General features: G+C 38.8%; 2 protein-coding genes and 1 long non-coding RNA gene across 7 annotated transcripts; 2 read left to right on the top strand and 1 right to left on the bottom strand.

Moving 5' to 3' along the window:
* The first annotated feature begins 316 nt into the window (after window positions 1–316).
* Window positions 317–3,161, top strand: LOC136238114 (uncharacterized). Of its 2 annotated transcripts, none has more exons than XM_066028446.1 (3): window positions 317–435; window positions 1,383–2,658; window positions 2,922–3,161. In XM_066028446.1, the coding sequence occupies exons 1-3, from the start codon at window positions 390–392 to the stop codon at window positions 3,034–3,036; spliced, it is 1,437 nt and encodes a 478-aa protein (XP_065884518.1). In that variant the 5' UTR covers window positions 317–389; the 3' UTR covers window positions 3,037–3,161. The 2 variants fall into 2 exon arrangements, with proteins under 2 accessions (XP_065884518.1, XP_065884519.1); XM_066028447.1 differs by having other exon boundaries at window positions 1,383–2,666.
* Window positions 3,162–7,221: 4,060 nt separating this feature from the next.
* On the top strand, window positions 7,222–15,883 carry LOC136238116 (uncharacterized). 2 transcript variants are annotated; one of them, XR_010692765.1, is made up of 6 exons: window positions 7,222–7,317; window positions 8,195–8,237; window positions 8,288–8,363; window positions 13,221–13,308; window positions 14,561–15,602; window positions 15,657–15,883. It is a non-coding gene; the product is annotated as an uncharacterized lncRNA (long non-coding RNA). The 2 variants fall into 2 exon arrangements; XR_010692764.1 differs by having other exon boundaries at window positions 13,201–13,308.
* Window positions 15,817–22,768, bottom strand: LOC136238115 (dihydrofolate reductase-like). Of its 3 annotated transcripts, none has more exons than XM_066028448.1 (6): window positions 22,425–22,768; window positions 22,242–22,375; window positions 22,138–22,187; window positions 18,276–18,508; window positions 18,107–18,225; window positions 15,817–15,935 (listed from the first exon to the last, which is right to left on the bottom strand). In XM_066028448.1, the coding sequence occupies exons 2-6, from the start codon at window positions 22,349–22,351 to the stop codon at window positions 15,863–15,865; spliced, it is 585 nt and encodes a 194-aa protein (XP_065884520.1). In that variant the 5' UTR covers window positions 22,352–22,375; window positions 22,425–22,768; the 3' UTR covers window positions 15,817–15,862. The 3 variants fall into 3 exon arrangements, with proteins under 3 accessions (XP_065884520.1, XP_065884522.1, XP_065884521.1); XM_066028450.1 differs by having other exon boundaries at window positions 22,561–22,768; XM_066028449.1 differs by having other exon boundaries at window positions 22,569–22,768.
* Between the last annotated feature and the right edge of the window lie 4 nt (window positions 22,769–22,772).

The following is a 22,772-nucleotide window of genomic DNA, read 5'->3' as shown; positions in this document are numbered from 1 at the left end:
TTCATTGCCCATGTGTGCTTTAGATGCAACTGTACCTGTACTGTAGCTACTATATCTTTCTAGCTAGCACATAGTAAAATTTCGAAAGGGGAACTTCAGCCGGCCCCCACCTTGGATTGCGCCCCTTAGGCCCTACAGCTACCTATACATATTACCCTGATCACGGTACATGGCACCCCCTTTCTTGACAAACTCTGGATCTACCCTGGAACCTACATGAGACCTTTTCGTTTGCATGCATGGATGACACAGCAAAATAATTGCTTGGCGTGCAAAAATAATTTTCGCACGCCCCGCAATCTGCACCAACCCGTATGGCTGCATGCGGTCATAATAAAAGCTTGTGAGGCGATAGCGATGCATGACATTGTCAGATATACGAGTAAAGGATGAAACCTACTGTGATTCTGTTTGTCGTACTTTTTAGCCCTTTGGGTAAGTTTGATTTAGCGCTCAGCCGCGACGTTCGATATCAGTGCCCCTCCCGAGCACAGTGCGTATATCACCTGGTGGGGCCGCGGTTCAAGATGCAGTCTCGCTTCTGCATGATGTATATAGTAAGCCGTATGTGGGCAGTGCATCTCAGTCTTGCGTGTCACAGATGCCAACCCAGTAGTGTCACTATAAGCCGCGTAAATAAACTGATCATTAGCCGGAATGCCAGCGCGTAGTTGGCTGTCTAGTTTTTAAAAAAATCATACACTATACTAGCTTAGCATATTAATCTAGCTACATAGCTCATGTCGTCGATCACGTACACAAGCTATCACGACATGCAGGGAGCAAAGTGCGTGCCGGTGGCGCCCGGAATCAACTTCCTCAACAACTTTTCTACTGAGCGCGAATTTTAATATCCACTCATTAGACTGAGTTATAAGTATCATACTGTTGCATGTATTACGTGCATTGTACATTGCCTAAATGTATAATTGTGTTGTATGTGGTACACTATCACATGGAATTTAAGAACGGCCCTGCCGAATGTCACGGTGTTAAAAATCAAATCAGCATTCCGGTTAAGTTGCAGTATGCATGCATGGGGATTATTTCACATGCGCATACCGCGGCATGCAGGCGTATCATGCATGATCAATTAATGGTGCATGCATGCACGCCCGCACATTGAGTAAAATTAGCATGCTTCTATGTCATTACGTAGAATACAAAAGCAGTCTGGCCACACGGGACTTCACTAGCTAGCAATACAACTCCTGGACTGCAAGACATGGAGGTTGCAATAAAGGAAACTATCTAAATGCATGCATGCATGAACAACACTGATTTTTTTCCTTTTATAGGAATGCATACTGTATATAGTTATATCATGTTACTGCATGCCATGAACACTATATTTGTATTTCCTATATGCTTCTGTTATACAGGTTATTCAGACCTAGCACCTGACTCTACAGCCGTTATAATTGTTACAACAAAAGAGGTTTTGCTGATAGACAGAGGCACCATTATCGCAAATGAAACACTACCAAGTACTGTACAAGTGCCTGAATTATCTGCACTGACCCATACTGCAACTATGGCAGTTTTTAACAGAATTGCTCACTTTGCAGGACTCAATGGAACCACTTACAAAATAACCGTTCAATCTGATGATATGAAGGTGTATATGAGGATATCAAATGTAACATTGGACATACCTTGTATAACTGAATCCTTTGCTTATACCAATACAGGAACATCTGCAAGTTGCTATTGGAATGATACAAATTCTCTCTACATTGTTTCACTTAATTTACTGTCTGAACGACAATCATTTAGGTTTACAGATCAAGGATACACATCCATGATAGTTCCAGTTGATGATGTCTTTTACTATGTGCACAATTATCACTTGATCAAGGCAAACCTTATAGGTCACTTAACAGTAGAGACTTTGGAGAATTGTGAATATCCCCTTTTGGTGTCTAATCCATACCACTACATTGTGATACAGTGTTACAGAACCACATCAAAGGTGTATGTACCTGAAGAATGGAATACTGCAGATGGTTTCCGAGAAGGAGGGTGGAAAGATAGCAACAAGACACTATATCCATGCCATGGAACTGGTTTTGCTCCTCTGGTATATTCAACGAATGGTAGATCAATGATGACATTTTATGACATACGTAACAACTTCAGACAAACTGTTACACTTCAAGGCAATGCAGTGATTGACACACTCACTTGCGTCTTGAATGACGATCAGCTGATCCTAATTTATGCTGATGAATCTTGTGATTGTTGGATGCAACACGTGTTGAATGAGGACTATGAATACACAGCATCGTATCCTATACCTGGTGCCAATGGTACTTTGCCTCCTTATACACTTGAAAATAATGCGGTTGCACAGAAAGTGTTAGTCTTCCAGTATCGTGGTAGTGTGCAGTATGTTATGGTTCCTTCAACTCGACAGGTACTTGTTGACATAGCAGCAAACGGTACTTACACTGACATCACCAGTGATGTAGTTTTCTACTATGGCCTTTTCCCACTAAATGCTAATGGGAATGCTGACACACTGGAGGATGACTCCTCGACATTCAGCAAACACTGGGGGCTGTTCTTGGGTGGAACAGTTTTTGTTGTAATATTATTGGCAGCTACAGCTCCTTTTGTTACTGCCGCAGCACACAAGCTGTACAAGTGGGATAGAAGGTTAGTAGGTTAGTATGCAATATATACAGGTAACTTCATTATTGCTTTGAAGGTATACACATGATTGTTTTGCTACCAAGAATATATTGTCAATACATCCACAAATATTTGCAAGGTTGACAAATCACCATTACTTATTCTGATAGTGTGTGTATATTAGAATGACAAACACAACTCCAACTTAGATTTAGCCATGGCCAAATGCACGTTTTACAATATACCTTTGTTCTTAGTATTTAATGTTTTCTCTTACATACATATAGGACATCACAATATGGAGTGCAAGAAACAGAAACAGAGTCACAACCAGACATGAGCGAGTACAGAGCAAAGTATACTGAAGGGGGAAACACAATAGCACAAGCTTCTGAAGTTTAGAAAAAGCCAAGTCCATTGTATAAATGACAAAACTATAATAAAATGTATATATACAAAGCGATAGAGCATGCATTTATAAAATACTGCTATAAACATTTTCATAATGAAATAATGCTGCAAAGTTATCACTGTTTTTTATACACTGCAAAACTGTAATTGATTCCATTCTCTTCAATTGGTTCACAGCTGACGTCTTCATCACTACAGAAGATAGTATGATTGTAACCAGAGGGTGTGGTAGGTATGGATGTGTACAATATAGTTTTAAAATGTACACAGTGGAACAAGGACCCAGGGCTGGGAACCCACGAGGATCCAACTCTTCTTTGTATTTTATACACTTCACAATATTCTATACTTGTACGAGGTACCTCTGCAAGAAGTCTGGCATGGCTAATCCACTTTTCCCCTCACCAATTAGAAATCATAAGCGCCTCTGAAAAAAGTGTCTGAAGCTGACTGCATTTATATAGGCCAATCACCGCTGCACAATGAACATACTGGTCTACTATGTTGCCTAGCTACTGAAGTTTAGAAACACTGTGCAAACAAATATTCAGGGGAAATAGTGATTACTAGCTAAGCAAGTTTCAAGTTTCAGTCCAGCAGCTTGACAACCAGACTTCATACATCATGGTGCATTTGCACAAATGTTTCTAAACTTTAGTAGAGCACAATAGACTAGTATGCTCATTGTCAAGCTCATTGTGCAGCAGGCAAGTGGCCTATAAATGCAGTCAGCTTCAGACATGTTTCAGAGACACTTATAATTTTGAAACATCGTGTGAGACACCGTGACAAGGATTGGCCATACAAGACTACTTGCAGAATATTTTGAAGTGTATAAAATACCCGCGGGTCCCCTGTTTTTACCTACCCTACAACTGCTATATACTACCTGGCCATACAATATTGTTCCCAACTTTACATAAGTCCTCCCAGATCATTTCTACAGAGTTACTAAATGACTAACTGGAGGTCATAAGTGTACGTACCACTTCCCAAATGGCAAGTGCTGTCCAAGAGGGACTGGAATAAGGGTTGTCAGTTGTCTGCACCAAATTTTCATAGTTGAAAGTTTTTGTAATTTTCATTACTATAGCAACCCTATAAAAATTCTTCTTATGACTAACACTGTACATGTCACTACGTCGTGCTTCCACGTGCAACTCACACACATTGAAATAGAGTACATGCCAGCACAATGACATAATATATTTGTTTAAATCCTTCATCACGAAATGTTTGAACAGAAAAGTAAGTATCAAGTTTAACAATAGAGTGATATATACCTTATCACACAATGGTGACTCCTGCATGAAGTGTAGGGCAATATGTACATGAACTAGCATACTTACATCAGTCATATACACTGGCTCCTCCTAGTATGAAAATGGTTTCTGTTTTTCTCTGCTAACGCTGGTGAAGATAGTGACTCAACTGCCTCTCCCAATGACTTACAGACTAAGTGTGCACCTAAGAAAGCTTCATTGGGCTACCTACTTAAAACCACAACACAGCGGTTTGGTAAGGAGTGCAACTTTGGTGGTAATGAGGTTTAAAAAATCAAATCAGTCCCTTATGTCCAACAATTACTGCGTTTTGCTTTTCTGACAAATCAGGTTCAGCATTCTGCAAAAAGTTACTCACTTGGATCAACGTTGAAACCGGGTCACTACTGCTGACCTGGATGACCCACTGACCCGGATAGCAATCCGGGTCAGACCCGGATTTGACCCGGATTAATTAAAGCCGAGACGTGTTTCGAGTGAGCGAACGAGTCTACATTTTGAGCGTTCGATTCGTGTTGAGTAAATATTGCAACTTCAGCCTAGCTGTAGGTTGAAGACCAAAAAAAAAAAAAAGGGTCTTCACCTACTGACAATAGCTACCCCTCACCATAGATACCCTCAATTTCGTGCTACATACTACACTTACTAACAAATGAACGTGGCTGAGCATATGTTGGTAATGCGATAAGTGGGTGTGGCTCACGAAAGAGCTACGCGATAGCGTTTATAAGTTCCACGTCGTCAAATGAACAATTTCGTTTCTCACGTGGTCCAATCCGGGTCAGACCCGGATAAATTGTAAACCGGGTCAGACCCGGATGACCCGGAGAAAATGTGACCCGGATGACCCGACCCGGTTTCAACGCTGACTTGGATCCATAGTGGTGGTTGATTTAATTCTCAAGAATTTCAAATCCTTGGTGCATTGGGGTGAAAACCCTAATGCCAAACAATGCACCTTGTTATGTGCCCCAGAAGCCCCTTGCATATAGATGCCAGCTCTTGTGGTATTACTACAGTTAGATGAAGATGGTTCCCCATTGAGTGGCAGCAATGGAGGCTCAACAGTAACGTTATGACACACTTCCTGTAACCATTCTGCTGTTAAATCATTGTGGCAGATGTAAGTCAAGCCACTGTGTTGACAAATCATGGCATGATCAACACTAAATGGAGTTCCACACACAGTGACTTGGAATATTTGCCAATTGCCAGCCATACCTCAGACACAGTGCATCTCTAAATTCTTGTTCATACAAATGAAATCCGCCTTGTAGTGGAAGAGCAGTTAAAGTAGGGGCGAGCATTTCCGTACAAAGTTTGCACACGCATTAGAAATTTGTTCATTTCTCCTTGAGAGAAAAATGGATTCTAAAATGCTTAGTGCCGAATTGTAGCTAATGAACTAGGTTATCGGTGGTATAAATTGTGGCTGGTAAAGTATAGGGTGCTAGGAGAAAGAGCAGTTTAAATTTGCAGTTCGAGAAAATGCCAAAAATTTATGTGGCTGGGGTTTCCGGACACCACTAAAAAAAGCATACCTGCCATTGCTATGGGAAATGCCTCACTCTATTGAGTGTCATGGCCCAGCAGAGACTGACAGCATTTTTTTTGTCTGGTTACTTTGTCGGTGACAGCAATTTTTAAGAAGCAGAGCTCGGAACATGCGAGTGTCTTACAGTGCTTTCAAAGATGCGACATTTGATCTACCGCCGGAAATCTGTATCAGTCATTGCCTTAACACTGAAACAGCACAGTTAAGTAGTGTGGCCCCGCGGATCCTTGCTTGGGGCTTCTCCAGGCTGCTGGTTGTGTTGATTGCGCGTGCCAGACTATAAACGTATGTTGCAGGTAATGGGCTTGGATTCCAGTTGTACTATCTCTAAATCATATAACTGTTCACTAAATAGTGCGACTGATCATTTGTGCTGCCTATGGTCACTTAGAATTATGAACAGTGCCCTCAATCTCCTGTTAACATGCGTTGTGAAAGTTTTTACACAAAAATATTCTACACGCGCAAGCAAATTGTGGCATATCTTGGCAATCCTTCAAGTTATCGAAACAAAACTTTAGTATTTTATAGTACACAAGTAAGGTACTTAAACCATGGCCTGATTGGTTTCTATTCCATCCTTCAGTAGTGGATTAAAAGTGAAGTGTCCGGAAAACCCAGCTGTCCAGAAATCCCCTTACTTACCTTAACCAAAGTGAAGAATATTTAATTCAATGGTTTGTTGTAGCTGAGGATCTACACAAGACTTGATATCAGCTCAGCTAAAAGTCTGTATTTGTTGTCTGGACTGACAGATGGTAGAACGAGCCTGCTGAAGGCAAGGGATGTGAAAGTCCTCAGTCTGTTGTTGAATCATAGTAACTACATGGAATTTAACATCTCTTGCAACTTCGAAAGTGTGAATGCATATACGCATGCATGTTTTTATAAGTGATTTATCTGGTGCCACAATGGTGGTGGATACCCATATTGTGCCTCAGACGGCTGTACACGCGACAGATTTCTTTAACAGGGTGGTAGTTTAGGTTATTTCACTTCGAAAATAGAGAAACATAACAACCACATGTACACTATAGTCTCGCGTAGCCAGACTGCTTTTTTTTTTCTGTTGTGTGGGCGTAGGGCTACTTTTCCCACCCCCACAAAAAAGAAAAGTAGTGGTCTGGCTACGTGAGACTAATGTACACTACGCATTTCGTACGAAATTGCAAGAGGTGTTAAATTCCCTGTAAACTAGCAAACACTACTATACCAGTAGCAAGAGGTGTATACATGTAATCGCTGATTTTCGTTGCCATACCATAAGCTGCTTCCCTGGTCCCTTCAGCTGGACTAGAGGTTCAGGTTTCCTCGCACGTTTCCGAAATTAAAACCACAATCGAACTTTTGTACCAATCCACTAGCACGTACAGGCCTAGGGTGTATCGTTTCATGAATGAAGAAAAGATCCGTGCGAGTATATTAGATAACAAGGTGAGCATAAACAGTGCATCAATGTCGTATTAGAAGTGGCAGAGATTTCTTCGTTGTTGGTGCATTAGTAGCTAAATCAGTTTCACTGTGTTACAAGGGGGTGGCACTCCAATATACCCTGTACTCCGATTTTTGTCCTCGGTCAAAGTGGTCAAAATCGAATATAAGCCTTGACCCTTGACTTACGCTAAAATCCGCGCTTGACTCTTGACCAAATTCTTGCATATTTTCGTAAAATTACGGTTATGTTGTAACTCTAAAAGTATAAATTGTGGTATACACTTTACAAACGAAGCTTGTCTTTTGACCTACTGCAAATTTCTTGCTTTTGACCGAGGATGAAGATCAGAGTACAGGATATATTGGAGTGCCACCCCCTTGTGTTAGACCCGCAAAGACTTGATCAACACAATACACCTTTGATGGCATATCAAAAAAAAATTTTTTTTTGATTCTTGTATGCAAGGTTTTGATTCCATGTTGTAAAGCTGGGCTCCTTAATTGCTAGTCCAACCTCTTGATCACTTGATTCCATTTCAATTCATAGCCTGGTCATAGCTAATTCAAGTTGTACACCCTGCTGTCTGCATTTGGTGGAGAGCCGTATTCTTATTGATTTGATTGATTATGTTTGTTTCATCATTATACTATTACTATATTCTCAGGGGAAAAAAAGAATAAGTTGTGGTCTCACCAGGGCAGCCTGTATTTTGTTGTCATTTAACTGTGATGGTGTGTTATGGTACAAGTTGTCAAAAGTCCATAATAATAATAATAATAATATGAACTCTTGATCGTACTATGATATAGTAATCAATTTCCTCTTGAAATAGTGAATTTGTAACCTTGCTATGATTACTTATTTATGATTTTGTAGATCAGAGAATGTTCATTGATCAATGCTGAACCTGAGAGACAAGGTACAAAGGATGCTTTACTATTTATCTGCTTAAATTCATTGTCCTTGCAGGCAGTACATGTTCGACAATCCAATGGTCTAGTCTGGTTCAAGGCAGACAAGATGAAAGTGTCTGCTGAATATAAAGGTACAATATATAGCACATACCCAAACTTAAAAGCATACACAGTACCAGAAATAGGGGTCAGAAAAATAGGTTGACCTTTTTGGCCGATAAAAACTTTTTTGTAGGTCAGTAATGGATCTCCATTGAGAAGTCTCCATTGAAAAGTCTCCATTGAAAAGTACTGCTATGTGCATCTCAGGCCAATAAACTTTTCCACTTAACTTCTTTATAATTAACACCTTGGTTGCATAATTGCATGTCATTAGGTTAACGATGCGTAACCAACCTCAACTTTTGTACTTCACCAGATACAATATGTACATGATATATGTCTTAGTGGTTCGTTTGCTGGGAAACATGAACTGGTATTTATCATTAATGAAAGTCTACCATTATCGTAATACATACATTATAGTAATACAAGAGTAGACTAGTCAATCATGAATTCATTGTTTAGGACTTAGCTTCATTGTTAGGCCTAATACTGGACTCATGGACTGAGCTGGAAACAGCTTCTTAACAATAATCCAAGCATTCTATCTCTTGTAATGCTGGACACACCATTATTGAGCTACAACTGCTGCTACCACCCTTCCTCATAAGTCACAAAGGTTGCACCTGCACTGATTTATTAGAATATTACCGAATTACGTGTACTCATGCATAGTGATAGAAGTTATTGTTGTAGTGTAGGTTCATTCTTTTGTTGCTCCAGTACTTAGTTCCAGTGTTTTAGCTTCAGTAAGCCAGTAACTATTGTTAGTGTCATAGCCACATAGTCTCATGCCGCCCACTTATTCAATTCAAATCAGTAAGTTTATACCAATCTGTAGTTGTGCATTCACCATAAATTATGGCTAAACTGTGCAGGAATAACTATGCCACCCTACAAAGCTATGGTTTGACTACTGTCATGCGTTTTTGTAAATATTCTAATAACTTAGGGCACGCGTGACCTTCGTGACAGTGTTGCCAGATGGATTGCTCCAAATGTTCATGTGAAAAAAAAATTGTTCATAAAAAGTTCATAATCCAATGGTCATCCTCTGAAAACAGCATGTACCAAGCCCACACATTATAAATAGGTGGATCTCTGGGTTGTAAGGCACTAAAGAGAAAAAAAGAAGGTCATTCATAGTCTGAGATTGTCATCAGAAGTTCGTAGATTATTTCAGGTTCACATGCAAACATGACAAAAGTTCATAAATTATTTCAGGTTCACAAACAAGACAAAAAGTTCATAAATCTATGAACTTTATTCACAACATGGCAACACTGCTTTGTGACTTCCAAGGAAGAGCAGTACCACCAGTTGTAGCTTGATAATGGTGTGTCCATAAATAATGCCTGGATTATTGTTAAGAAGGTAAGTTTGTGAGTCCAGTCTGTGAGTCCAGTCCACACAATACATTAGGCCTCATTGTTATGATTTTCAGTTGTCATGGTTATAACATTTGTGATCTCTCTTACTTGCCAGACCATCTGTTTATTTTCTGACCTCAGACTTCCACATTGTGGTTTGATATTGAATGTGTAATACCAACAAGTTGTTGTTGTATTGTAATGGGGAATTCCAAGGGAAAGCAATGCACCTTGATCTTTCTTGTGAAGACCTGTACTCTCTTAACTACTTGTTACTTAATGTCTGCATGAGTAAAGATTCTTTGGGAACTCTAGTGTATAAACATTGCAGGAGGACAAACACTGGCTAATTGTATCATCACATTACTTACCAATTATTTGTTAGTCAACCCCATAAAGGCAAGTCCAAAAAACTAATGGTACAGAGAACCACTGTACCATTATGTCTGTGGTAGTGTGCACACAGTCAGGGGTTAATTTAGGGGGGGGGGGGGGCACAGGCCCCCTCTGGGTTAGCCATTGCCCCCCCTAGGTGTATACCTAAAGCCTTGAGAAATGGAAAGGTTTAATTGATCCCAAAGTTGTATAATCCAATGGTCAATATTCAATGGCATCACAGTAAAATTTCACCAAAATTGAGTATATTTACACCTAAATTTTCAAAATTTTCCTGGGGGAGCATGCCCCCATGGAATCTGAAGCGACTTACTTCGCCCCCTCTAGGTTTATATTCTGGGTTAAGCCCTGACAGTGTATGTTCATAGTTGTAGTGTTTTTGCTATAGCACAGCAGGCTTACTACAAGTTACTGTAATGCTATGCTATGTACCTATATTGTGTGTTATGCACATACCATATTTCTTTGCTTAAAGGTCCACTGAACACTTTGGCTATTATCAATCCTTGCCACTAGTGGGATAGGTTGGTGCATGTGATTTAGTTAGATTTTGTTTTGTTTAGTAGATATAACACATTTTAGTATATTGTGGTTTGTCAATTATATTATGTCATAATGCATCAGACAAAGAAACTTTAGTACGCGTGAGGTGCCAATAAAGCAACAAAAGTGTCCATGTACAGCTAGATTCGATTTAGTTTCACGTCATATCTAGCACGACAACTTAAAACATGGTAAGAACTTGTACTGCAAGCAGTTACAAGCCAGTAAGTGAATTTATGCTGGCCTTGTGATGAAGAACGCTCGAGAACGCAGACTGTAAATTAACAGTACAGTGGTCGAAACATGTCTAAGTTTATTTCTTAGATGTTTTGAATACATTTAATGGTCCAATGCAATGGATGAAGGTAGAGAAACACGAGGAAAAACAATTGCGATAGCGCCACTGGCAAGACATTATCCCTATATGGCAGAGAAGCGACTCTGGAAAGTGTAATATAGATACCATTGTTTATTTTATGGTACTGCTAACCCAGCTTTGTAAACAAATTGAACTAATCTTACTTCAGTGAAGCATAATGAAGCATGAGCTTTGATAGTGCGAAGCTCACAGGCTAAGCTGCTATCAGAACATTCAAGTAATCTTGGAACACTATGAAGTTGAAAAGGAGAGCTTGGTATTGCCACCTGCACGTTAGACTTTCACTGTTTATCTACCTTTCCCATTGCAAAGTGTGTAATAACAGTACTTCCGGTTCTTTGTCTTGTGTCACAACGTGACGTAACTAGACTTTGTGGCTTAATATCTCGGTATAACAACATAATTGAATTATTAAAAAGGTGTTTTTGTGCATTGCATGATACAAACAACCTATTTATTCAATAAAATGGCAAGTGAATTTTCCATTTCAGTGGACCTTTAACACTGGACCTTCAATAGTAGCTAAATTATGGGCTTAAACATTGTTTTCAAGTATCAAGTAGTGGTCTATTTGAGTAGTCACTGCATTGATTTCTTCAATGTAATTAAACCACAGCGTTTAACCATGTAATACAACATTACTTACAGTATGCTGTCACCATTTAAATATTTCATTCTAGTATGTTGTAACTTATCATAGTTAGTTGGTATGGGATTGAATTAGACCTTCTCAGTATAGATCATTTAAAGAACTTATTTCAGCAGAGAGAGGCATCAGTGAAATAAATCAGGAGGATTATAAGTTTTAGGTGTATAGACTCATGTACCCAACTGTATGTTGCATTTGCTGCTTGTATCATACATACACTGTTGACAATACTACATGTTGTTTTGGGACCACAGGTAGGTACGCCTGCATAATGGTTGGCTAGATTATCACTTTGTATCTAGAAAATCAGGACACTTTGATAATCAGGACACTAGTAAGTCTCAAGGCAACCATAATACCGGTTTGACTGTAGGTATGCTCTTAGACCCCCACTAAGAAGTAAGTATCATGGACAACCATTGTGGTGTGTAGTATGAAGTAATGGGAGAGTCCAGGGGGATTTACCACTCTTTCATAAAAAGCCACAAGGCACCACCTAGCAAGTCTGTCTGTCTCACAACAGTATAATTTGATTATCCTGGATGTTATGGCATCTTCATTGCTGTCTATGATGACAGTTTGATGCTAAAAAAAGTAATTGGTTTATATAGTACAAATGATAGAAGTCAATGGAGTATAAAGTTTTGTTAGTCAGTTGGAGGTACCTGACATGAAATTCTGGCCCGTTGCAGTTGTTTATACATAATACTTAACAGTGTAGCTCACTGAACAAGATACAGGGTGTATTATGCAGTATTTCATAGTTGACCTTTTCACTAGTGCCCCATGCCTATGTGAATAATGATGAGTGACCTAATAAAAAACATAAGAGGTTAAAGTATATGTGCACATTTTAAGTGTTCACTCCAAGAAAGGAGAACAACACTATATTACTCGAGGGGGTTCCTGTGGGACTTCACCATTAACACATGATAAACACTTACACAATGAAAACGAAAACCACTGAGGAAACCACACAGGATGCCTTGGTCAAAGTTGTATAATACCTCACACATTATTACTTTGAGTGCACATTTTTAAGATTATTGGCTATCCAAAAGGTTACCATAAAAATGTTCATAAATATGCATGAGCATATGAGGCTAAGTAAGTATGTGTTATCATTTTATATTTGCACCAAAAAGGTAATGGCATGTGCTGGTTCCATACTTGCTAAGTCAGAATGATAAAACAGTTAGGGTGTATGCAAAGGTATTGTATAACCTTGTGTTCCAATTAGTGTAATAGTTTCAGCAGTAAGTTTTGCCAGTTGAAACACAGGTGATTGTTTTTTAATTTAGCTAGGAAGATGACCCGTATGGGTAGTCTAGAACAGGACAAGTGTGTGTGTGTGTGATACATTCCAGGGAAGACATGATATATGCAACTGAATGCTTGTGTTTGTGTGTGCACACATGTGAGTATGGTGTTTTTTTTGTTTGTTTGTTTGTTTGTGTGTGTGCAGTGTCTGTGTGTATGTGCAGTGTATTGATGTGTTTGTGTGTGGCACCAAAGAATGTTTTTTTTAGTGATCAAGCCATAATCATAGGTGTTTTCCAAGGAGAAGGTGGAAGGGATTTTATTCGTCATGATCAGCCTACAATGTTGGTACCAACAATGGCACTCATCATCAGACAGTATGTGATGTGTTGATTTGCTGTCCATTTTGGGACAAGTATGACCATGTTTGGCAGCTTATCAACAGGATTGTGTGTGTTGTGTGAACAGTGCCATTTGTCACTGGCTGGTATTGAAGTGTTTGTTCTTGTTATTTTTGACCTAAGCTCAATTGTTGTGGTTGTCATTGTAGCAGTAGTGGCTTGATTTGTACGTAAATATAGTTTTAGTATAAGGTTCCCTGGTCAACACTGTGACACTGACCAGCACAAGAAATGTGCTGGCAAAGCTTCAATGGCTATTTAAGCATTTGTAGTTCCATGAAATCCACTGACTAGTTATGTTAGGTGGTAAAAATTGACACTTTCAATGACTGACTACTCTCCAGTATTTGTTAACATGAAACAATGTATGCTGCCAAGGAAACATACCTGGTTCATTTATTGTATAACTAGATCAACTATCCTTCCTGGGTGTGTGAAACTTTTTAACTTGCTATGATCACATAGTGGTGTCCTTCATCACTAAAGCTTATTTTCAAGAGGAAGTCTTGGTTGGTCTCCACTGTGTTGGGTGCATTTTTGTTTACTAGTAATAGTCTATACTGACGATGGTAAAAAGAAACACTCTGCTTCATAAATGTTACAGAGAAATTGCTTACCATTGCCACACTACAAAATATTGTCCTTGTCAATTGTTGTATATAGGACATGTAGTACAGGCCAAACTTGCATCATATTTGTTTGTGGAAATATTTAGCTGTAGCCTCAACCATCATAACTATTGATTGAGCAAATCCAGTTTTTGCACAAAACTAATATAAATGAGACTTACATTACTGAGAAGTTACTATAGATACTCTTAATGTGTAAGTATAATGATGCACTGTCTGTATGAAGGGAAGTAGTTTGAGGCAATGACCTGGCTTCATTGGGACCCTTGAACTCACTCTGAAACTTCCCTTCATACCACTAGTATGTTTGATATCCTAGGCATGGACTGCTGGAACAATATCCCTGGCAAAATGCTTCTGGCTGCTGAAATATAGCAACTTTGTTCTAATAAAATGGAATGGATTTCCTTCCCAGCATACAAAGTTCCACAGTAACACATGCATAAGGCTAGCTTAAGCCCTTGCTTGTTACGAGAAATGAAGTATAGCATGCACCAACCGTATGGCACATCAAAAGATTTCCCATATGGAATTGATTGTAACTTTACGACCCTGCTGAATGGCTTCAAGTATTTTATTTCAGTCATGTATGCTTGTAGGTGTACCAACTGATGAGGAGTCTGTGGAGGAAAGTACTGCCGTTGTCGTGATGAACAAGCTCCGTCTGATCATCCACAATGATGGGATACTTACAAATACAAAGCTCCCAGACATGGAAGTAGTTACCTGTTCAGATGGCAGTAAATGGCTATACAACAATGAGCATGATAAATGGACTTATCTACATCGGAAGAATCAATGGTGTAGTGTATAAAATACACTTATCTGGATTGAAATCCAAGGATCAGTTGTCAGTTACAGTGTCAAATGTGTCACTAGGAATACCTTGTCAAATAGAAACTTTCATAGATGATGATGGCACCACTGCAATATGCTTTTCTAATGTTGAAAATACTCTAGGTGCCATCAAAGTTCATTCCACTTCTGTATAAAGCCAACATAGCTTTACAAGAAATGACTTCATCTCCAATATTGTGAAGCTTGACAAGGACAAGGTGTGCTGTCAATGAAGGACATACACTAATAGAAATGATAGAAAATTGTGAGTCCACATTGTTAGTCCCAAATACAAACCACTACATTATTCTAACCTGTACTGGGTCCAACAAATCAGAAATATATGTGCCGCTAGAGTGGGGTGATACGGACACATTTGGCATTCGAAATTGAGCATGGAAAAGTAGTAACCAGTTTTTATATCCATGTCATGGTATGGGATTTGCCACCTTGGTATACTCTGATAGTGAATTAACAACCAGACAATCGATCAAAAGGTATTAATACTTCAAGAACTCAGCCGTGTACAGGACATCATGATCTCATCAGCTAAACAAATACTTTTCAATGTGGTAAATAACATTAGCTATCCTGAGATGTAGTACTGTATCATGGACTCTTACCACTAAAACTAAAATGATGGTACTGACAAAGACCAAATTATTCCATCGAGTGGAGAAGATAATAACTGGGAAGGATACATTGTATCAATTACAGTGATAGTGATGATATTAGTTGTGATACTTTTAGTGGTGGCAGTATTTAGCATTATAGTGATGAGATACAGGAGGAGACATGGCCAAGGTTAAGTATACAAAGCTCATAGTATTTATATGCATGCTTATTTTCTTTCTGCAGTGATTATGAGGTACCAGTTTCTAAGTCGATACAAGACACTAATCATGAAGACAGCATATAAAACATACAGAGAGATGGATGGGAGGATAACAGAAGAATCTGCATACTCAAGAGTCAAGAATATAAACACTATATATACTATGTATTGCATACATGCTGCTGAGATAACAAAAAGTTTTAAATAACATCGAGATTAAAAATATTTACTACTTTTTATACACAACAAATCTGTACTTGATTCCGTTTTCTTCTATTGACTGACTGCTGGTTCCTTCATCACTATAATAAAGAAAATACAACTAGAAAGTATGCATTATGAACCAACAAGCACTGTCAACACATCTAGTCAAGGATGTTTTCATCTACTATGAGGCCATTTCACCACACAATTTGCAGTATTCCATTACCTTTCGAGGACTGAATTAATTTTCAAGTATGGAGGAATGCGTAACTTTGTGTTATGAGGAAGGCAGTAAGTAGTCTCAAAGACGGATTATTGTTAGGCATTGACTGAATGGTAATTTCATACACAACAATAATATCATAACAGTTTTGTTCTACACAAAACAGTATTTGTGATATGAAGCAATGAACGTGCGATGTCATTTCCACTGAAAGTCTGCTTCGTTATTTCTTTATCGTGAATTCATGAGGTAGCTCACGCGATCTTTTGTATAAAAATCGAATCGCCATCATGTGCTGAGTCTAATGGTGTTTAGTTTGATGTGTTAAGACAAAGTACCATTGAGATAAGGCCGATCAAAGTAGCAGGTGTAAAGTAATGGCGGACAATAATGGAAGAGCTATTTTTTCTTGGTGGCCTAGCAGCGGAGATTCTCTTCAAACAAAGTGACACTTGTGTGATTTTGTCAGGAATTTCATGGTGAGTATCATGGTGTTAGCAAATTCCTTCTATTGTGAGTAGTTATAACAGCTTATACCAGCCCATCTACTTGTACCCAATATATTGGGCTTTGGTCCTTGAAGGGTTAATTAATTAATTAAAGCACTGAACAACAATGAGCAAAGAAACATAGCACAAGTTTTAGTAGCTACACTGCTGTGACTCTACCAACCCAAATATTTCTATGGAGTGACATGGCTTAATTTCTGTATACTGGCAATCAATTAAAATGCATACAACTCTACTAAACATTTCCTATTATCACATCATTGTGAGTTTGAAAGGGAATTTAAGCTACACTTTGAACCAACGTACAGTATCAGAGGATAAACACTACTCATGTTCTACTTATGATTTCTGCATGGGTCTAGAAAGGATGTAATACACTTAGTAGTGAGTTGATTGAAAGTGAGCTTCTGATTGATGGTCCATTGCATTATTTAAATACAATATAACATTATACCATTTTTCATGCTTTTTGATCATACAGTGCAGCAGTATTTATGTACTATATAGTAGGTACCACAAAGATTTGGACGTGGCACATGAAATACATCACCCAAAAACCAGCCTTACTTCCCTGATGACAGTATTGGTTAAGTAAAACTAAGCCCAAACAAGTGTTCAGATCGACCCAAAACGCCTTCAACAAGTTGATATGGAATTTAAAAAAATATATATATTATTAAACAGAATTTTCTAGTGACTGACTGACTGATGCCTTTAGAGAAGCATAACTCAATAATGGCTAAGGCTACAGGCTTGATTTTTTCACTGTTCAGCGTTGCTTCAGCCGGACGTGTGCCTTTTGGCATACCTCAGTACATACAATGCGTTCATGGACTTACCAGTGTCCTCCTTTGTGTCTCCCATTCATCTTTGCTGACAGTGAAAGGTGTCGATTTGGCGGTAGCGCATGATGGCTTCCGTTCGTAACGGAAGTTGTCAGTATTTTTCATAGTGGCTACTTTGATTGCAGAGGTGCTTTTCGAACAGTTCTTGATTCATACTGCTGTGTAACAGGTTGAACATAGCTGACAACAAAGCGTAATGGATACTTCACTCTTCAGATGACAATTGATAGCTGGGTTGTGTGGCGCCATTTCAAATGCGGTATGCGTGGGTTCACTAGTCATAATTTTATTTTACAAAAAGAAGTTAACAAACAAGTACACAAAAAAATTTAGGAATTTTCAAATAGGGACCATAGTATATTACTGAAACAAGCTGTAGTGCACAATAGTAAATCACAGTAAAACAATAAGAAGTGTTATATCCCTACTGTACATCACAGTTGGGATATCTGAGATTTAATATTGTACACTTCTTCAGCTTGTTTCAGTACTTTTTATTGATATACTATGGTCCCTACTCTATTAAAAATTCCTAATAATTTTGTGTACTTGTATTATCTAATTATCACTTTATTGTTTAGCCACTTAGAATATAGCATATATTTAAATTAATGAGTGGTCTAGGTGTAGTCACTGGAATTCTGGCTACACCACTGAGCCCTGAGATATTTTTATGTAGTACAAAATCATACCTTATTTGTTTGAATCCTTCATCATGAAAAGTTTGAACAGGGAAGTAAGCATCAACAGGAAACTGCTTCTCAACATGAGTGATATACACTTTATCACACAATGGTGACCTCAATGCTTCCTACATGAATAATGTATGTTTATTATAACAGAACAAACATATGTACTCACATCATATACACCGTATCCTCCTAGTATGAAAATGGATTCTATTTGCTCAGCTAATGGCGGTGATGATAGTGACTCGACTGCCTCTCCCAGTGATCTGCAGACTAAGTGTGCACCTGGGAAAGCTTCTTTTGACTGGCTGCTTAAAACTACAGTGAAGCGTCTTGGTAAGGGACGCATATTTGGTGGCACTGCATTCCAAGTATTGCGTCCCACAATTGTAGCATTTAGTTTTTCTACAATATACAAAAATTACTTGCATCCATCAGTCATGTCTCAATGACAGCCTACTAGGAGTGTCACACTGATAGTTACGATTTGCAAATGTACAAGGAATTTTTGATATTCATTATAATAATTGATTCCCTTTGAAATTCAAATAAAGATTTACTCCCAAAAAATTGAGCACTCTAAATGAAGAGCAATAGGTGGTCACTGTCATAGTGGTAACTGGGATCATTTGATTGACTAATACTTATCTTGACAACTTGATTTCAGCAAAAGATATGACGCTTTAGTCTAATAGCAGGACATGATCAGCTACAGCTCACAAGCTGCTTCACAATTATTCATCAAGTAACAAAATTTGCAACTTCTATCAATTGCCTCCCTAGACTTTGGAATGCTCTTCCCCCTATTAACACTGAGCTACACTTCAACACAATCAAATCAATAATTTACGAGTACTTGTGGAACCATTTTACAGAACACTTTAACCCAAGTAATTCATGCACATATAAATTCCTTTGCCCTTGTTACAATTGCTGCAACATTGCTCCTACCCTAATTTCAATTAACTATTAATGTAATCCAAGGTTTTTGGTTGCTAGCATGAATTGTTAGCAGACCATCGGTGCAATAAGTTATCCATCACTTTACCGTAATTGTACCCTGCCATGCACTGTAAAATTATTTTACTATTACTATTACAATCAAGAGTACATTATTATGTACTCTTGTTACAATTGTAGCAAAAGTAAAAAAAGGCTGCCTTTAGTGGGTAGGTATTAACAGTGGATCCAAGCACCTGTGGGGACCCTACATTTTGCATAATTTTTGAGAATTTTACATACTCCACAATGTTTATACATTGTGTCCTTGTACTAGATACCTTTGCAAGTCACAGTGGCTAGTCTCAAATAGTCTGGCTGATCACTCCTTTCTCTGTCCTGTCATCTTGATGTTCCCTGCACAATTCCTAGAATTATTAGTGCCTCATAGGCCATGCATTCTTTATGCCTTCAGTAATCGTAGTATTAGTTTCTAAAAGGTCATTTCCTTACATGGAACAAAGTCTATTTATTGAGCTGCGGGTGTGCCTTGTAGTAATCGCTTCACTGATACCATGTCATGTGCATTGTACTTTGTTACCTGGTGACATAATAGGCTGGTATGCTGTGTGCAACACAAGTAGCCTACTGCAGGCAATTTTCAGAGGTGCTTGTTGAATTAAACACACTGTGAACAATTGCAATGCACAGAAAAAGGATTGGCTATGTGAGATTCAGTGTTGAAACCGGGTCAATACTGCTGACCTGGATAGCAATTCGGGTCAGACCTGGATTAATTAAAAGTGAGACATGCGCCAAGAACTATACTTTGAGTGCTCACTAGTGCGTTAGGCATTAATTAGGGTAGCTATACGAAAAACTAAGCAGGTCTATAATTAACAATGTTAGTCAGTGGGCATGGTTCCACGTAAGTTTGCAGATAGCAGGATACGTTTCCTGCAAGTGGATGTGGCTTTGCGCATGGCTAACACACCATAATTACAAACAGTACAACACATTCATGATATAAAAGTGGGCGTGGCTCACGAAAGAAGCTGGCCTGATGAAAGACTACATATTGTACAATTGATTAGTGGGCGTGGCTCCACATAAGTCTGCAGGCATAAGCATGCATACCTGCAGATTGTAATATCACCAATAAATGGTTGTGGCTGCACATGTGTCCAGACAGTCGTCTGGATAAGTGGGCGTGGCTCACGAAAGAAGCTGAACTGCACCAGAACTTGACTATGACACATTTGAACACTTCCGTATCACGTGGATCAGACCTGGGTAAATTTTAAAGCCGACAAAATGTAACCCGGTTGATCCGACCCGACCTGGTTTCATTGCTGGTGAGATTAGCCACTGTGACTAACAGAGGTGTCTAGGAAAAGTACAGAATGTATATAAGTATGTAAGATTCAATGAAAAGTTTAAGTCTCCGTGGGTCTTTGGGTCCAGTCCCTGGGTCCACTGTTTATACCTACCTGCTTTTAGCAATGCATGATCACTTTTATCCCTTGATTGTATTTTGATTCATAGATCAATAAATTGAGCTATGTACCAATAAACTTATGGAAGCAACCATAACCTAGTCTTGCATAGCCAGACCATTTTTTTTTCTTTTGTGTAAGGACAACAAGGGTGAATATTGATTGCTGCTGATTGGCGAAGCCCTACACATCTAAGACCTGTGTCACATGCGCTGTTTATCAAACAATGCTAAATTGCGCCACAAACATAAAATGCAGTGGTGGATACAGGGGGGTTGCAATGGTTTCAGCCTGAAACCCCCTCTGAAAATAGCGTGCACCCCAAATTTATTGACGAGTTGTCGTGTGGGTGATAAAACCGCCATGAGTTATATATAGTGTGTTATAGAAGGACTCTCTACTGGTGAATACCTTCATACTTTAGCCTTTGAGATCACAATTACGGCTTTCTACAGCTAGTTGTGACCTTTTTTTTTGGTCTTCGACTTACAGCTAGGCTGAAGTTAAGTGGAATCTGAAACCTCCTCTGAAAATTTCTAGATCCACCACTGAAATGGCTGCTGTAGTGTGGGGATGTTCGTAAAATTTGTATGGGTGACTATGGGAAGAAAATTTTTGAATGGCAATATCTCAGCTAAGACGGAAGATATCAAGCTCTAACCAGCAGGTATAGTTATAAATTAGCTGAAAGAATAGGAATCTAGCGTTGCTTTGAAAATAACCAAAACTCGCTTTTACGTACTTATTGTAATGTCTTATAGCCATACCTGCTAGTTAGAGTTTGGTATCTTCCTTCTTGGCTGAGATATTGTCATTTAAAAATTTTCTTCCCATGGTATATAGCCCATACAAATTTTACGAATGTCCCCACACTATAGCACCCATTTCTGTGTCTGTGATGCATATCATTCTTGTATTTAAAAAAAAATACATTGAAGAACAGCATGTGTGATATTTTAAAACAGGTCTTAGAAGTTTAGGGCTTTGCCAATCAGCAGTAATCAACATTCACCCTGACAACTGTTGTGGTACATTATAAGTGTACGAAACCCTTTTCCCTGTCCCCACACAAAAGAGTGGTCCAACTTAATTAACTACGTAACCTTGATGGGTTGACTAGCAATTAAAATAATTAAGGGGCTAGCGGCAAAAGACAAGTGCCATTTGAAAATTTAGGTGATCACACGGTGGGCATTTAACACAATTTTGGGACATAATTGATATTTGCTAAAAATTGATTTGAGAATGCCATAAACTTAAATTCTGTTGTTTACTTAGTGACAACATTATGGACTCAATGACGTCACGAGCTTGATATCTTCTTCCCTGGCTGAAATATGATCGATCAAAAGAATTTCTCCATAGGCACCTGTACATTAGTACCCCAAATAACGCGGCCATCTTGTACTCGTGACGTCATTGTGGATAAAATGGTTAAAACAAGCCATTTAAATTTAAAAAAAACTAAAATGGCACATGTCCCCTTTTCCCACTGACACCTTCAATTCAACTTGTCTGCTGGCTCGACTACTGCTTCTGACCGTGGTCAAACATCATACTATAATAGTATTGGAGTGACACTCCCTCAAGTCTACTTACGTGGATCCTTAGTGCTGGTGGTTTTAGTTCTCAAAAACTTTAGATCCTCTCTGTAAAAAATATGGCCAGCTAAAACAATGCAATTTATAATTGTCTTATTGTACTTTAATGTAGGCCATGGTAGTCCATTCTTGTATCCTATTCCCCAGTCACTAGTGACGGCTGTTATAAGACTAAAAGTTCTGCTGCTCATAGCTAAAGGCAAGCCCCACATTGGCAGGTCCACCACTCTACAATGCTAAATACACGTACGTAACAAGACCTAACTGACGTACTTATTAGCCTACTTATTAATGTACCCATCAAACAGACTTGATCATGAAGCCCTCACACACTCACTGACTCACTCACACACACAAACAAACACACACACAAACAAACAAACACACACACACAAACAAACAAACAAACACACACACGCACAGACACACCCGGTGATGGGCTGATTCCTAGCCTCGCGTGGCCAGGCTGCTTTTTCGATTCTATTACTGGTAGGCGAGGGGTCCGCAACTACGGGGTTTTCGATCGACGTGAGTCGGAATCACACTGATTCTGTGATTCCTGTGATTCTGGGTGATTCCTGGCGCTAATTTTATTGATTTTCGCTTCCAAATAAGGATACAAACATAGAAATA

The sequence above is a fragment of the Dysidea avara genome, chromosome 11, assembly GCF_963678975.1.
Source record: "Dysidea avara chromosome 11, odDysAvar1.4, whole genome shotgun sequence".
NCBI classification, from domain to species: Eukaryota; Metazoa; Porifera; class Demospongiae; order Dictyoceratida; family Dysideidae; genus Dysidea; species Dysidea avara.
The sequence above is the reverse complement of the archived record's forward strand: the minus strand, read 5'-3'. Positions and strand labels throughout refer to the sequence as shown.

Excerpts from the sequence above, each read along its gene's own strand:
- LOC136238115 (XM_066028448.1), bottom strand. The coding sequence starts at position 22,351 with ATGTGGGGCTTGCCTTTAGCTATGAGCAGCAGAACTTTTAGTCTTATA. Across the intron at positions 18,509-22,137 it reads CACCAGCACTAAGGATCCAC|AAAAACTAAATGCTACAATT; the intron begins GTAAGTAGACTT and ends TGTATATTGTAG. Across the intron at positions 15,936-18,106 it reads GAAGGATTCAAACAAATAAG|TGATGAAGGAACCAGCAGTC; the intron begins GTATGATTTTGT and ends TCTTTATTATAG.
- LOC136238114 (XM_066028446.1), top strand. The coding sequence starts at position 390 with ATGAAACCTACTGTGATTCTGTTTGTCGTACTTTTTAGCCCTTTGG. Across the intron at positions 436-1,382 it reads CGTACTTTTTAGCCCTTTGG|GTTATTCAGACCTAGCACCT; the intron begins GTAAGTTTGATT and ends TCTGTTATACAG. Across the intron at positions 2,659-2,921 it reads CTGTACAAGTGGGATAGAAG|GACATCACAATATGGAGTGC; the intron begins GTTAGTAGGTTA and ends ACATACATATAG.